Source organism: Drosophila suzukii, unplaced genomic scaffold, assembly GCF_043229965.1.
Source record: "Drosophila suzukii unplaced genomic scaffold, CBGP_Dsuzu_IsoJpt1.0 scf_10, whole genome shotgun sequence".
In the NCBI taxonomy this organism is placed as follows: Eukaryota; Metazoa; Arthropoda; class Insecta; order Diptera; family Drosophilidae; genus Drosophila; species Drosophila suzukii.
In genome coordinates this window covers 454,831-472,405 of record NW_027255897.1, presented here as the reverse complement: position 1 = coordinate 472,405, position 17,575 = coordinate 454,831, and the positions used below count along the sequence as shown (strand labels likewise).

Sequence of the window (17,575 nt, the reverse complement as noted above, 5' to 3'; positions counted from 1 at the left end):
TATAACCTCCAACGCTTGGAAATAACATTTTTTAATTAGTTCTGAATTTCGAATTTAATTTTATTCATAGAAACGATCGGAAAATTGGTAGGAAAATAATATGAAACAAATTTTAGCTTTGGTGTTTTTTAACATATAACCTCCTACGCTTGGAAATAACATTTTTTAATTAGTTCTGAGTTTCGAATTTAATTTTATCAAAATCGTACGACTATATCATATAGCTGCCATAGGAACGATCGGAAAATTGGTAGGAAAATAATATGAAACAAATTATAGCTTCGGTGTTTTTTGACATATTATCTTATACTATTGGGAATATAATTTTTTGTTTTTTTTAATTTAATAATTATAGCTGCAAGGGTATATAAGCTTCGGCTTGCCGAAGCTAACTTCCTTTCTTGTTATCCTTTCAGTACACCGATCTTATAGAAAACATACGGAACAATCAAGAACGACTACCCGATCTCAAGGTAGTGGACAAATTTGTTTACAAGAAAACTGAAATCACAACAGGCGACTCAAAGCAAGAACAAAAATCTTGGAAGCTATGGATTCCCAATGACTTGGTATTACAAACTGTATACCGAGCTCATGACGCACCAGATGCTGCCCATTGCGGCATGGGAAAGCTTGTAGAGAAACTATGGCGTTACCTATTTCGGCCACGCAGGGTTACCGAAATTAGGGATTATGTTAGAAAGTGCTATTTTGGCCACGCAGGGTTACCGAAATTAGGGATTATGTTAGAAAGTGCTCAGTATGTCTCGCTACCAAAAGTTCCAATACAGTCCTTCGACCGCCAATGGGAAATCAGAATCTGTACATGGACTTATTAGGGCCATATTTTAGATCTAAAGCAGGTAACATAGGCTTGTTAATAATTGTAAAATATAATCCGAAGTTCCAATTTCTCCATTCCTTAAAAAAGTTCACCTCCAATAAGATTTGTGACTTTTTGCAAAACCAGGTTTTTTTACCTTCGGAGTTCCCGAACTAATCTTAACTGATAATGGTTCGCAGTTTTGTTCTAGCCTGTTCCAAGCCTTTTTGACTAGATTCGGCGTTTCCCATAAGTGCACCGCAATTTACTCCCCGCAAGCAAACGCAAGCGAAAGATTAAATCGCTTAGTTCTAGCAGCGATTAGAGCGTATATAGCACACACAAACTTGGATACAAATCTTATCGAAATCGATAGCGCGCTTCGTTCTGCAATAAACCGTAGTACAGGCTATTCGTCATATTTTTTTACGAACGTCTGCGGAAATTAGATCTGTTGATTGACGACACGAGATGCCTTGAAAATTGCCAAAAACAAAGCTAAAGAATCGGTGGCGTGGTCGCATGATAACAACGCCAAAGTCTATAATTTGAGAAGTAACGCATCTAAGAATTATAGTGCAAAACTTGCAAAAGTATTCATCAAATCAAAAGTCAAACGTTAGCTCGGCTGCTGTGCGGTTAATGCGGTGGTCTTCACTTCTTCTCCGCCATGGTTTTCCAAAAGGGAAGAACAGAACTTTTTAGAGGTCAACTTTACCGCAAGCATTTTTGAATCTTGCAGCCATGAAAGTCCCATCCACCATAAGTCAAAATGGAGAAGGTCCGAAGCAAGCGTTCCTCGTGTGGCGCAGTCCGCCGGATTCTTCTTTGTGTTTACATGATGCCATGCGTTGCGCGGCAAGGCTTCGAGTACGAGGTTCTCGTATTTCTGAGGTTCTATTGGCTACAAATGTTTTAAGCTTAAATGGTGGATGTGAAAGACAGGCCAAGACTATGGTTGAGTCACACCATGCATGTACTTCAATGTCCTTGTGTTGTAGCGCAATCTTGACTGATAAGAACAGTCGGCTCAGAAGCAAAGCACCACACAGTTCAAGACGCGGTAGAAACTGCTGCTTCAGCGGAGCAACTCTGGCTTTTTCTGCAATGAGTGAAACTGATACGGTGCCATTTGCTCGCACCACTCTGCTATAGATGACTGCGGAATATGCCTTGATGGAGGCATCTGAAAATCCATGCAGTTCGATGTGATCTTCATTGTTTTGGACAAACCGTGGCAGGCGTAGATCTCGAAGGATGTGTAGGTCGCTACGGCATTCATTCCACCAGTACGCAATTTTCGGAGGAAGCTCCGTGTCCCAGCCGAGATCGAGTAGCCACAATTCTTGGAACAGAATTTTAAACTGCACCACTGAACCACTGAACCACTGGCGACAGAATACCCAGCGGGTCAAAAATGCGTGCCACATCTGACAGCACTTGGCGTTTGGTGTTGTGCGGATTTGTTGTAAGGCAAACTTTGTAGGATAACATATCCTCTTCTGGATCCCAAAGAATGCCAAGAACCTTTGCTGTAGAATTGGATCCTTTGCCTTGTAGCGAGAGATCTGTCAGCGACACATGATGAATTGGAAACCCATTTACCAAGTTCCATGCCTGCACATTTCATCAACTGGATCAACTCATTTTGATTGCGAATGAGCTCCTCCTCAGTATGTGCTCCCGTCAGTACGTCGTCCACATAAAACTGCTCCTTCAAGATCTTTGCAGCGGTAGGAAAGTCGTGTTGATGGTCGTGAGCTAACTGATCCAGGACCCTCACTGGCAAAAATGGTGCGCAGGATGTGCCGTATGTTACCGTGGACAGTTCATAGTGTTTAATAGGAGTCGTTTCATCTTCTCTTCAAACAATTCGCTGATAGCCACAATGGTTGGCAGCCACCCAGATTTGTCGATACATTTTGACAATATCTGCTGAGAAGACGAACTTGAACATTCTGAAACGCATGCAAACCGAGAAAAGGTTTCGTAGAGTGCTGGGTCCAATATGCAGAGCTTCGTTTAAGGACCGTCCGTTCGTGTCCTTGAATGAGCCGTCAAATACGAACCGTAATTTTTGGGTAATTACAGGATGATGTGGTAAGTAAAAGCTCGGGCCTTTGTCAATGTCTTCTGGCGACAGTTCTCGCATGTGGCCCAACTGAAGTTAATCTCGTTAAGTTAATTCTCACGTACTGAGAATGCAGATTGGGGTCTTTCTTTAGGCGGCGCTCTACACCCCTGAATCTTGTTAGCACTCCCTATAAAGTATCCGAAAACTGTTCCTTGCAGTTTTTGAAAGGAAGTTTGACGACGTAGCGCCTTTTAGAGTCCCGAGTGTGCGTCTTCACAAAGTGCTGTTCAACTGCATCGTCCTCTGGTTTCCCAAGGAATTCCTAGTTGACATCCTCCAGCTCCCAAAAGCGCCGTAGCGATTCGTCAATGTCAATAGCCGTGTGCATTGTTGTTGTAGATGAAGATCCAGTAGTAACAATAGATGACCCATCCAAATATGGTCGAAATGGCGATGATGTTGCCCTGGTTGTCGAACATTTTTGACTTTTTATCAACTGGCGCCAACGACTGATAGTCAGAATCCGCAAGATCAAAGCCAGCGAACGCCTTGAGTGCTGAGGCGGCGATGTCGTGCCTTGCCAACGTGGAGGTAATTTTGCTGAGTACGTGAGCACGTACCTTCATTGTGTGATCTGAGATCCTTGACTGCAAGTCCAGTATGCTGCAGCCTCTAGTTGTCTCAGCTTTGATTGACGAGATTTCGGTCACCAAAAATCGTGACGGTGAGCGTACCAGTCCGAGTGCCTGTACGCACCGCTCCGAGATGTACGACAGTTGCCTTTAACAAACACTAGAGCTGTTGGCAATGCACTTTCTCGTACCTCTTGTGGCTGTGTTGCGGTTGTTGATCCGTTGCACAAGGATTCAGCTGTGGGAGCCATTTGTGCCCGCGCGATATGGCTGATGGTGGCCGTAGCATCTTCTGGATCGCTTGGGATGTACCTTTCATCGTCTCGTGAGTAAGTCGAAGTGACAGCGGCTTGCAAAACTGGCAAAACTTGCATGTGAATTTGGATTCACACTTTCGCGACACATGCCCAGGCTTAAGGCAGTTAAAACACAGGGATTTAGCCTTTACAAATGTGCGTCTCTGCTCGACTGACAATTCATCAAACTTTGAGCAGGCGTAAATCTTGTGCTCCTTGGAGTTACACTTCACACAAGTGTTTGCTTCCATTGAAACAAAAGCGTGTGACGATCGCTTTGTCTTGCCATGTTGTGGGCCAACCTTGGAGTCTATGTCTGACTCCCTTTTGCTGAGCTCGAATTCCTCGCAACGTCGGTCTAAAAACTTTAGTAGATCATCCACAGACGGAGATTCCAGTTCCCGGCTTCCTTCAATCCACTTGCGACGGGTTTCAGCATCGATCTTGGCTGGATGAAGTGTACAATCCAGCAGTCCCTATTAGTTTGCCCTGCTGCATCCAGGCCGCTTACAATTTCGGTGGCTCCGTCCGTCACCTTGCGCAGAACTGTTACATCTGCTCTGGCGGTCGAAGGTAAGTTAACAAATGTCTCCAGCTGAGTGTTAACAATGTGACGTGATCTATTGTACCGGTCAATTAGGCAAGTCCAAGCAGCATCGTAAGCTGCATCCGTTATTGGCATATGCCGTATCAAGTCAGCTGCTTCTCCAGTGATGCACGTTTTCAAGTAGTGCAACTTTTGTATTGTATCGTACTCTCGAAGATGTTTTTAAAGGCTGGCCACTCCTTGTAGTCGCCAGTGAACAGCATGTTGTGGATTTTTGGCAGTTCATTATGCATTACATTTGCTGCCGAGCTTGCCCTTAAAGGCGTTGCTTGTTGCTCAGCCAAACGCTCATTGAGCTGCTGTTGTTGTTCCAGAAAACGAACTAGGTTTTCGTTTCCCACTCCTGGTGCCATTGATGCGGCCTCATCAGGGTTGCCATGTTGTCTGAAGTTGTTGCCTTCTCTTTCATTCTCCTGAGATTCTTCACAGGTGCGTATGAGGTTGCGAAATAATGTGCTCGCTTGTAAGTACTTGTCCTCGTACCTTTTGTTGTCGATGGCTGGATCGACGTACCGTTATTCTTCGTCAAAAAGGGCCATTTGGTCGCTAATGTACTCGAATTCTTTCCATACAATGTTGAGCCTTTCCAATGAAACTTGTATTTCATCAAGCTCCCATTTTGATCCCGCACGTGGATCTTGAGACGCCGTTAGCAAACGCGTAAGGCTTGCTTTCGCACGACTTCTAGCTGCCTTCAAAAGTTTAAGCTGATCCATGTTTATCAGTAACTAAATTTGGCTAGAAGGACCAAAGATATGGTGTAGAATAAAAACGATTTATTTCCCGATTTGAGTAGACTGTATTTCAATGATTAAATGTGTCACATTTTTTGTTTGTCCGATGCTTTCAGTTGTAGTCTTAACACTACGTCCTAAAAAATCTCTAAAGTGTGACGGAGCACAAAAATATATTAAAAAAGGGCAAAGTTCGTATTTCATAGACCAAAGATAGAATAAGATTCAACATTAAATAACGGCTATAATGCGTTCATCAACACCCCCAGGAGTTGATTCCGGCCGTTGATAATGGATGGAGCCTCCTAGACGTCGTTGCGGAGCTATTCGGTGCAGTCCCAAACAAAATATAGCAGTTCCGTAACAATAACAAGGAAGAACGATATAGTCGAGTACCTCGACTATCAGATACCCGTTACTCAGCTAAAGGGACCAAAGGGAAATGGAGATATGCAAGCAGCAAAACGAGATTAAAATAAGCCACCTACCGGCGGTAGACAGATTTAAGCGTTATGGGCGTTAGAGGGCGTGACAAACTTTTTTTTGGGTCAATCGATAGGTATTGATGAGAACAATTTTTATTCTAGCATCAAAACTGTAGGAGCCACCGTTTTGGGCTGTTTGTGGGCGTAAGAGTGGGCGTGGCACATTGCTGAAATAAACTTGCGCTGCGTAAGAAGCTCAGGAATCTGCACGCCAAATCTTAATAGCCTAGCTCTTACATTTTTCGAGATCTTAGCGTTCATCCGGACGGACAGACAGACGGACGGCTAGAACGACTCGGCTAGTGATCCTGATCAAGAATATATATACTTTATGGGGTCGGAAACGCTTCCTTCTGCCTGTTACATACTTTCCGACGAATCTAGTATACCCTTTTACTCTACGAGTAACGGGTATAAAAATGTAAGAGATACATGTATGTTTAATAAAAATAATAATTTATTGCATTAGGTGCCGGTGTTTCTTAAGAGTGCCTAAGGTACATAAGGGATGCCGAAATTTTAAGAAATTTAGGATTTTTATTGGAGAATGGAAACTAAAAGCGAGAACGATTTATGATTGAATCCAAGAACGATTCATCAAGAAATCGAGATCAATTCGATGTTGAAACCGAGAAAGATTTTTTGTTGAAGCCCAGAAGACTTCATCTCTATATCGAGAACAAACATTCTCAACAGCCATTTTTAAACCAAACAGACTTCGATCTAGGTTTTGAGAACTTGGACCACTTTTGAAACCGAAAATATGGAAATCGTGAACTTTGAAAACGGTTTTTCTCTGAGTGGACCTCTGCAACTCACTTTATAATATATAAAATAGTTCCTTAAATAATTGATTAAATAATAATTAGCAACACAATTATTATTTGGTTATGTCCAACATCAATATCTAACAAACAAATTTAGTTTAAAATTCTTTAAGCTGTCAAAAATTTCTAGGTAAAATGCAAACGATGACCCAAAATATTAGGCCATTTGTCACCTATAAAATAGGGCAAAAATTACAAAAAAACATGAAAGGAAGTTAACTTCGGCAAGCCAAAGCTTGTATACCCTTGCAGTTATATTTATTAAATTTAAAAATACAAAAAATGGTATTTCCAATAGTATATATGTCAGAAAACACCGAAGCTTTAATTTGTTTCATATTATTTTCCCTCCAATTTTCCGATCGTTCCTATGGCAGCTATATGATATAGTCGTCCGATCATGATAAAATTGAATTCGAAATTCAGAACTAATTAAAAAATGTTATTTGCAAGCGTAGGAGGGTTTATGTTAAAAACACGGAAACTATAATTTTTTTCATATTATTTTCCCACTAATTTTCTGATCGTTAGCTATATGATATAGTCGTCCGATTTTGATAAAATTTAATTCGAAATTCAAAACTAATTTAAAAAGGTTATTTCCATGCCTCGGGGGTTATATGTTAAAAAACACCAAATATATATATTTTTTTTTTTTCTGATTATTCCTATGGGAGCTATAAGATATAGTTGTCCGATCCGGCTGGTTCCGACTTATATACTTCCTGCAAAATATATAAGACTTTTGGAAAAGTTTCAGCCCGATTGACGGACAGACGGACAGACGGACAGACGGACATGGCTAGATCGACTCGTCTAGTCATGCTGATCAAGAATATATATACTTTATGGCGTCGGAAACGTCTCCTTCACTGCGTTGCAAATATCTGACTGAAATCAATATACCCTCTGCAAGGGTATAAAAAAGAAAAAGAAGTGCATGGCCTAAAAATTAGCTTTTAGTCCATTTTATATTTAATAAAATTTATTATGGTTTGGGCGGATAAGCATGTGACCTCCAGTCCAGCAGGATGGTCCAAACCATGTCAAACATCTTTAGCCAAATTGTTAATTGAGTGTTTGAATTTGAAAAAGTAAGTTACGGTGCAGGTGATAGTGTTGTTAAACGTCGATTTCACACTTGTGTGAGTCTGACGTTGAATTCTGTAAGTATGTGATCGGGCAGAGATCCTTTTTGAACAGAACAGTTGCGTGCGAGACTGCTCGGTATTGAACAGGAATTAAGGACCAGTTTCTCAACTGTGATATACATCCGTGACATAGCTATAAGTAGTTAGACTAAGACGTGAAGATTTGAATAGTCGACGAAACCAAGTTGTTTGGCTTTATTTAATTATAAATGGCTACTTATTTGTATTTGGCAGGTTGGCTATAGTCGTTTGGTTCTCCTTCATCCGGGATTTAGTAGACTGCCTTCTCCCATTTAACTGTGAATAAATTGATAGGAATTCCGTCAATAATTGAATTAGAGCTAGATTCCAATATTGCCATGGTCGGGAGGGTTTAGAGTAGAATGTGAAAGCGACATCTAATTTACAAACTAAACGGCCTGTTCTACCTAACAATATTTAGAGACCCACCTTTTTTTTAGTCCACCAGTAGTATAACTTCCGAATGTGCACTTATCTTATTATGCAAGCGTGCTAAGGGAAATAGAAAGAACCCCGACAACTCCGAAGAGCGAACATAGAGCGATGTATAGTGCACAGAACTCTATCTTCCGAAACCCAGATGTATGTTTGTAGTCGTGCCAATTAAAACAAAAGTAGGTGCATACAACATAATTTCGGCAAGTCGCCGATAACAAAGATAAGTAGGAACTAACATCATTCTGACCATCCCACTAGTAGTAGGGAAAGACGGGTTCTGGGACAATTAGCATATTAATGGCCCCCGCCCCCTTACTGATTAGCATATTAATGACCCCCGCCACTCACTAATTAACATATTAATGGCCCCGCCTCTTCATTAATGTATGCGGGTTCTGGGACAATTATCATAATCCATAAATTATCTGATTTTAAAAGGTTTAGATGTCATAAAAATGTCACGATCATATCCATAAAGAGTATACTAAATTGCCCCCCAACCCAATTCCCTCATTATCAGCAATTAATATTCAGCAGGTGTTGCTGTACACGGGAGAAACGTCGCACACTTTCCCCACATCCCCATGTGACAATATTGATCATGTATCCTTTTCCTCATTATCAGCAATTAATATTCAGCAGGTGTTGCTGTGCACGTGAGAAAGGTCGCAAACCCAAAACATCTAAAGCTGGTTGGTTGCCTTAGAGGGACATGTCCGATCATGTTGGGGAATAACGCTTCCTATGATTGTAAAACTAATTTAGAAATCAAAAGAACCCCTATAAAATAAATCCCACAAGTTAACGATTCTCAGATGTCGAATATTTTCAAACAGACATTTTTTTTTCGCCCCAGAATGTTTAACTGGTAAATTTTTTCAAGATCTCTCCTTTCTACAAACGGGTCATAAACATATCATAAAAGGGATTCAAGCCAGAGCTACCCGAACATGCGCACCTGTCTATTACCTGACCGGAATAAAAGGGACACATGCACAAGTCTGAAGGCGCACGCCCATTGACAAAATCATGAGCCTCACGCCAACGACCTCACGGCTGAGTGCTAGCTCAAATACGTTCCCATAATAGGGGTTGAAATCACGACCGCGCAACAACTCGCAAGTAGCCGACATATCTCAGTCAAGGAAATATTTTCCATTCTCCGTACCTGTAATTTTAACTCGAAATAAAATGTTAGAAGTTTATTTTGTACCATAATAATACATTTATTCATTTATTTTGGTATTGCGAACATTTTTTTTATATATAGAAATTAATTTTCTGCTTTGATTCCGGCGATTTGCATAGAAGAAGCAAGCGCACGTTTCCGACGTCATTTCTGGATTACAAAATGTAAAGTGTTCACCATAATTCGTAGTTTTGAGGTCATGTCCACCTCGATTCATGAACATAGTTTTTGTGTTTAGGAGGTATTTAAAATGCTGACCTATTATCTCTCCTTTAAATTGTTCAATAAATTGGTCAATTTCCTCATGAAACTTAATTTGGTTAATTTTGGTTTCTTGCACATCTTTACACAGCTAGTCTCAACTTTAAAAAAATGTATAACAATTATCTTATTGTTTTGGAGCTACTTTTAAAAAATGTCAAAATAATGTATGCATTGTTTAGAGCACAAACCCCGCCCTTAAGGTGCGTTTCACAATAGAGAAACCGGTTTCCTTTAAACCTGTTTAATGACGGACAGCCCATTTCCTCGATATTAATGAGTTGACGACTCCCAAAAAACTTCTGTAGAAATCGTTTCTTTTCCACACCTTTACAAATAATTTGTTTTCCGCTTGTAATTGTCCTTAGATACTTTCGAGTTTGTGGAAAACTGTTCTCTCCATCGTTCCAAAAAATGTTGTGATGTGTATTGGTTAACCAACTTGCAGTCTTTCGAGATTTTGTATTTAGCAAAGTAAAATCATATGGTGGTTCTATTAAAATACTACTATTCAAGTTTGGATCGTTTTCGAATACAATTCCAATTTCCTTTAGAATAAATTATTATTATTATCAAAGAAACCTTGAACATCAATCGAAACAGTATCTTTCAACATTTTTCTAATGTTAAACAACTCGTTGTACTAGTCCGTTTAGTGGGTTATATTCAACTAAACGGTCTTGTATGAGGAGACAGTAAGCTTGTGTATTTTCATGACTTGGTGTCTTTAGTTCTATTGAAATTCTCACATCGATAGGACCAATTTTTACTGATTCATTTTGATATGAAAGATCAACCACAATAATAGGGGTCTTCAATTTAAATTCATTTGGGGTCAAAAATGGTTGTGATTCACGATTATAGTAACTAGATTGAAATCTTGTATACATTTCATATAGGTGAGCATACTAATTCTTACTAAAATCAACATTCAGATTATTATGGATATGACTCAGAATTCAAGTGAACTCTCAAGTTTGATAAGTTATTTGTGATAAGTTCTCCATTTAGGGTAAATCCAATTATGGCAAATTTTGGTTTTTCGCGGTTAGCCGACAATTTCACATTTCAGCTGTTTTGACTCCCATACCCCAATTTGGGGTTAACATATAAATCCCAACTTTGGAATGTGATTGGTAGGTTTACACAACTTTTAATAATATCGTACATCTTAATTTTAGTAAAATCGCTCAGAGTTACATGGGGAATTTTCCAGATTTTATTCGTAATTTCCAGTTTAAAAGTTTGTTCATTTCTGGTTTGTTCAAGATTCACCAAGATTCTTAGTTAGCATCAACACTAGTTCGTGTTTACAATTTAACAAAACTTTTTTATAATCCTCAGCCAATCCCAACAAATTTTTTAATGGTACAACAAATTTTAAGTGGGGATCCCGTAGAAATTTCGTCTCCACTGCTCCATCCAGAATTTAATAGGTATTGACTTTGAAGATTATCCAGAGATATACAATTTTTTAGGGTAGTAGTCATACCGACATAGACTTGACACGTTGGACTCGTTGTATTTAGTTGTTACCTAGCAGTATTTTTATGGTTACTTTCTTTTTAGTCTTGTTTTTGGATGGTTACTTTTTGTATAGTACCTGTACAGTACTTGATTTTGGATGGTTACTATCTGTATAGTATATGTAAAGTACTTGGTTTTAGATGGTAACTAAATGTTAACAAGTATTATGAGTCGCTATAGTCTCTTATAAAGAACTATCAAAGTACACAAGTTAAAGTTTCTAAGATGTGTTAGCCAAACACACTTGCAGTGAACTATCATTACCTGACCGTCATCAAAGTCACATGCCCAAGACCCAAGGACATTGAATAAAATACTTCCCCTTCATCTGTACCTGGAGTTTTAATTACAGTCAGATGCAAAATTTGTAGGATCATTCAATATTTTTTTATATATTCTATTATTGTAAACGTATTTAATTAAATTCATAATTAATTATACTTTATGTATATTTGTATATAATTAATTTTCTTACTCCATCCCTCTGTAAGAAACATGTCGGTTATTAATCTTCGTTCCAAACGCAGGTTTTCGCTTGGTTCCCATAGATAGATGTAAAATAGTTCTCACAATGTAATCTTTCTCAGGTGTTGAATTATTTTTAAAGCATTCATTTGTTCCATTCCATAATAATATTGTAACATATTTCGAAAGCATCATTAGCTAGCATAGGAGCGTCTTTCAATTTAATTTCTGATTTAAGTTTATGATAGAGGTGTTGGGACCTGGTAATATCGTTTTTTGTTGTCAACTATTTTTCTAGTTCTAGTTTTCTAATTGAATTCTATTTGTATACTATTTGTATGAGTAAGGCATCATTGTCAAAGATTCTGCATAAGTTTAATAATCTCTTTAATTACAATACTGATTAGCTGGTTACTATCTATTTAGTAGATGTATACAAGTTGTTTAGTATCTGGTTTCTATATGTTTATGTTTAATAGATGTATACAAGTTGTTTACTAGATGTATACAAGTTGTTTACTAGCTGTTTAGTATCTGGTTTATATATGTTTAGTATCTGTTTACTTGATGTTTACTAATTATTATTAGCTGGTTACTCGTTGTTATTAACGTCTACGAGCTTTTATAGTCTCTTGTTAAGAATGATCAAAAATTCTTGATCACTAGACGACTTTCGATGTGAAGTAAAAACTTACACTCTGATTTTTAATGTGTTTGCTATGTACGTATGAAAGAATGCAAAGCCAAAATAGCTCAAGATTGATATATAAATCTTAGAGGAACATGTCCGATTATGTTGGGGGAAGATGTATCCTGTAATTGTAAAACTAATTAAGAAATAAATTGTTCACAAGTTGTCTAAAAGCTGTGTAGAAGCTGCTTTGATAAACAATTTTGATTCATAATTACAGATATTAAGGATATATAATAATATCATCCACTTTAACTAGTATATAGTTAAAATAAAACATTTCCATTTTTCATGTTCTTTCATCTTATGTAGGTATAACAAATGTAATCTTAACTACGATAGCTAGCCTTACATCCCATAACTATAGTTATTAGCTACAATAAAATGTCTAGAAAGGACAAAATATATGAATGTCAAAAAACGATTTAAAACTAACTATAATTGGGAAAGTAATTGAAATCGCTCCGGTGTAATACAGTAAAAAACAAAAAACACTGTGATTATCCCATTTTCGATCACCATAACAAATGTGTATACCCACACCTAAATGACCAATTGTATCCTTTGTCCAAAAATGGGTGTGACCATTAAGCAAACCACCCATTGCTAACCGTACCATAACCCCAGAGTCAAGTTGGTTACCTACAATAAACATAGGTGGTGGTGTAAAGGATTGCTAAAATGCCTCGACGCAGGCGCAAATGTCATAAAAAATTATCATAAAAGTATAATTAGGAATGTATTTTTTATTTGCGAACCATTTATAACTGTTACCAACAACACAAATAGTTATGTTTCAAAGGATTTGCTTAAATGCCTCGACGCAGGCGCAAAGGTCAAGGTATTGGAAAAAAATTTAAGGAATAATATCCCTTCATAAAAGAGGTCATAAAATATATAATTAGGAAAGTATTTTTTATTTGCGAACAATTTATAAATGTTACCAACAACACAAATAGTTGTTACAAAGGATTGCCAAAATACCTTGATGCAGGCGCAAAGGTCAAGGTAATGGAAAAATTCATGGAATATTGTCCCTTGACCAAAGACGAAAATTTCTTCTATTTGGATAACAAAAAAAATAAAAATAAAAACAAGGGAGAACGCTATAGTCGAGTACCTCGACTATCAGATACCCGTTACTCAGCTAAATGGAGATATGCAAGCAGCAAAGCGAGATTAAAATGCGCCACCTACCGGCGGTATACAGATTTAAGCGTTATGGGCGTTAGAGTGGGCGTGGCAAATTTTTTTTTGGATCAATCGATAGGTATTGACGAGACCAATACATTTCAGTTAAAAATTTTTATCTAGCATGAAAATTGTGGGCGTCATAGGGTTTTGCGGTTTGTGGGCGTTAAAGTGGGCGTGGCAAACTTTTTTTTGGGTCAATCGATAGGTATTGATGAGAACATTACATTTCAGTTAAAATTTTCTATCTAGCATGAAAACTGTAGGAGCCACAGTTTTGGGCGGTTTGTGGGCGTTAGAGTGGGCGTGGCAGTCTACTGAAACAAACTTGCGCTGCGTAGGAAGCTCTAGAATCTGCTCGCCAAATCTCAATAGCCTAGCTCCCATAGTTTCCGAGATCTCAGCGTTCATCCGGACAGACGGACAGACGGACATGGCTAGATCGACTCGGCTAGTGATCCTGATCAAGAATATATATACTTTATGGGGTCGGAAACGCTTCCTTCTGCCTGTTACATACTTTCCGACGAATCTAGTATACCCTTTTACTCTACGAGTAACGGGTATAAATATATTAATTCAATACTTTGATTTTTCCATCAAAATGCTTGATAAATCTAGTTGTTTCATATTCTCTAACTAATTGAGTAATATGTTTTCATGTGCCTATTTAATTTACCAAAAACAGTATTAGTCTTCTCTCATAAAATTGATCTTTTGGATCCTTCTAATTCCCCACCGGTGAAATATATGTTCCTCATATTTAATAATGATGGTTTGTCATAGATGGGTAATTGTAATTCATATTTAAGATATTTACATCCTTCTCTAACTAATATCCTTTTATCCATCATGTAAACAGGTTTAAATTTGTATTGCTCGCTTCAACCCCTAGCCACACCCACCACTGTAACAGATTTGACTTTTCCAATGGCTACCCCAGCTACCTAAACTGTACATTTCTTTTGATTTTCTCTTTTCCTTTCTAAGCAATATACAAAATTTTTAAACTGGTTCTGACCTCCCTCTTTAATGGCAACCTCTACTTTATTTTCGTTATATTTCTGATCTTTTCCTAACAGTAGGTTGTTAAACTTTTATCATTTTATGGGATTATTAAGCACCCGAAATCCCAGATGTTAACTCATAACATGTAACTAGCAGAATATAGTAAAAGATATCAGACTAAAAAGACTAGATTTACCTACAATTCAATTTACCAATCCCTGGAGAAGAGTTTAGTATTTGCAGTTTAATTTTCAAATTTATTGATTTCACATATTCCCGCTGGTGAATACCAATTTTTAACAAATGGCTGCCAACTCCATACCATTCAGACACTGGTTTACAACCTCATAGAACTGACTCTCAAGATATCTGTAATGCACAATATATTTCTGTCTCTTTTCTTCTAATCAATATTAAAAAATTTCAAAAACAGGTTTTGGAGTTCATTTTATTCTTAGAATTTAATTATTGAAAATTATTAAGCCAACAGAGATAATAATGTTTTTGTGATAGTATTCCATGAATAATACATAATTCTTATTTGTATATTTTCAAAATTATTTATTTTAGAAAATTATTCATTAATCACATTCAAATAATATTCATAATATATCTTACAATTTTTTAAATTTATCAATAGAGTTTCCCAATTATTAATATTAAATGATATTGCATCATATTTATTTTAATATAATAATATTTTAATATTTAATATAATATTAAATGATATTGCATCATATATATTTATACCCGTTACTCGTAGAGTAAAAGGGTCTACTAGATTCGTCGGAAAGTATGTAACAGGCAGAAGGAAGCGTTTCCGACCCCACAAAGTATATATATTCTTGATCAGGATCACTAGCCGAGTCGATCTAGCCATGTCCGTCTGTCCGTCTGTCTGTCCGTCCGGATGAACGCTGAGATCTCGGAAACTATGGGAGCTAGGCTATTGAGATTTGGCGTGCAGATTCCTGAGCTTCTTACGCAGCGCAAGTTTGTTTCGGCACAGTGCCACGCCCACTCTAACGCCCACAAACCGCCCAAAACTGTGGCTCCTAAAGTTTTGATGCTAGAATAAAAATTTTAACTGAAATGTATTGTTCTCATCAATACCTATCGATTGACCCAAAAAAAAGTTTGCCTCGCCCACTTTAACGCCCACTTTAACGCCCACAAACCGCGAAATCCTGTGACGCCCACAATTTTTATGCTAGATAATTTTAACTGAAATGTATTGGTCTCGTCGATACCTATCGATTGATCCAAAAAAAAATTTGCCACGCCCACTCTAACGCCCATAACGCTTAAATCTGTATACCGCCGGTAGGTGGCGCATTTTAATCTCGCTTTGCTGCTTGCATATCTCCATATAGCTGAGTAACGGGTATCTGATAGTCGAGGTACTCGACTATAGCGTTCTTCCTTGTTTTAAGATTAAATATTAAGATAGGGTCGTCCTCGTGAAGATCAATTTGCTGTTGAAACTTCGCATTCAAACAATATTCATAATATATCTTACAATTTCTAGATTTATTAATAGAGTTTCCCAATTATTAATATTAAATGATATTGCATCATATCTATTTTTAAGATTAAATACTAAGAATAAAAATTCTGTTCCACTCCTCCTACTTAATGATGACCATTATAAAATTATAATTATCAACAACTATTATATTAAATACAATTAAATGTACGCATACTCATATAACAACAGTTCCCAATATCGATATATGATCTTACTTTGTCTTTGATTTCCGGTTTCTTATGTATTCTTCTTCTCACTTTGACACAGTGTAGAATGGTTTTACTTAAGCCAATCGCATGGGATGGTGGTTTGATTCTTGGGGAGGGGGTTTGATCCTTGAATATAAAGTACCTGCTCGACTCTAGGTTCTGTCTTTTCCTGGTTGATGAGATTACAAAACCTAAATATATATTTTTGCATTGACATTGTACAAATTGTTTACAATTGATTTGGTTACAAATATTTAAATAATAGTTTGCATTTTTAGTTCCGGATCCGGCAGATCAAGAATTATACTAAGCTAATAAACACTATTTCATTCCGTTTTTGTTGTATTTTGGTCTATGTACACGTAACATTTTAAGTTTCGCCCTTGAGCTGCTTAAGCAATCGATTTTAAAAGTTCACAAATTTAAAAGAAATTTTACAAAAGTATCAACTTGTCTAGAAATTAGAAAAACACTTTCGAAATAACACTTAAAATCTACAATGAATCGCCCTGAAACCGTTGATGGTCCGCTCAAGCTTCTTATTCTTCTCTAGGTAGCTGGAGGCTACTAGCGATGCTAGTGGTTCCTCAGTGCCTCGTTAATGACACGCAGAATTTCAATTTGCAGTTCGGTGAAAGCCACCGGCTCCAGCTGAGCATTTCGTATCTTCATGGCCACTGTCTTGAAAAACGCACCAATTTCATCATCCTCTCCATCGTCGTGATCATAAGTCATTACATGCTGCTCTTGCTGCTGAGGAGTTTGTTCCGCCGCCGTTGTGGTTTCCATCTCCTCGTCCTCGTCATCTTCCTCCTCATCATCATGATGTGCATCCCCATTGATGTAGTTCTCCAGCGTCTCCAGCGTCTTTTGTTTCATGTACTTTTGCAGAAAACTGAGCGAGTCATAGTGCTTCCAACGCGAAGTGGCCTCTATGTGCATCAGTGTCCTTAGTCGCTTGTGCTCTCGTGCATATTGGTCCCTTAGAGCCTTCCACTTCAGCCGACACTGTTTAACAGACTTCTTCAGCTTTCTGGCGATTTCCTCCCAAACCTCCATCTTGAGCTTGGCATTGCGATAGTTCACGTTGCCGTAGTTGTAGATCATGTCCTCCTGCTGGATTAGCGTAATCAGTCCTTTTTCAAAGTAACTCTCCATGTTAAGAAAGGTATGTATGGGATCGTCGTCCTCTACCTCAGCATTAGTCGATTGATTGTGCGCTGCTGAAGTGCCGGATACCGTCGAGGTTACCGTTGCTGTCGAGTTTGACTGATTGGCAGCAGTATAAAATTTGAATCGAAAGACAAAAGATGACTGAAATCAACAAGCAAATGAACCACTGTGACTTTAAAATAAATGAAGATTTGTTGGTTGAGATAGGAATCTTCAAGGAAATTTTAAAGGTTTCCAAAGAGTCG

The 17,575-nt window shown here is 37.9% G+C and overlaps 2 protein-coding genes across 2 annotated transcripts; both read right to left on the bottom strand.

The window, feature by feature from the left end:
• Positions 1 to 1,442: 1,442 nt before the first annotated feature.
• LOC139354584 (uncharacterized) lies at positions 1,443 to 2,253 on the bottom strand. The gene is made up of 2 exons (XM_070998844.1): positions 1,804 to 2,253; positions 1,443 to 1,727 (listed from the first exon to the last, which is right to left on the bottom strand). The coding sequence occupies exons 1-2, from the start codon at positions 2,251 to 2,253 to the stop codon at positions 1,443 to 1,445; spliced, it is 735 nt and encodes a 244-aa protein (XP_070854945.1).
• A 14,480-nt stretch (positions 2,254 to 16,733) lies between these two features.
• LOC118879090 (transcription factor Adf-1-like) lies at positions 16,734 to 17,315 on the bottom strand. The gene has a single exon (XM_036822072.3). The coding sequence runs from the start codon at positions 17,313 to 17,315 to the stop codon at positions 16,734 to 16,736; it is 582 nt and encodes a 193-aa protein (XP_036677967.1).
• Between the last annotated feature and the right edge of the window lie 260 nt (positions 17,316 to 17,575).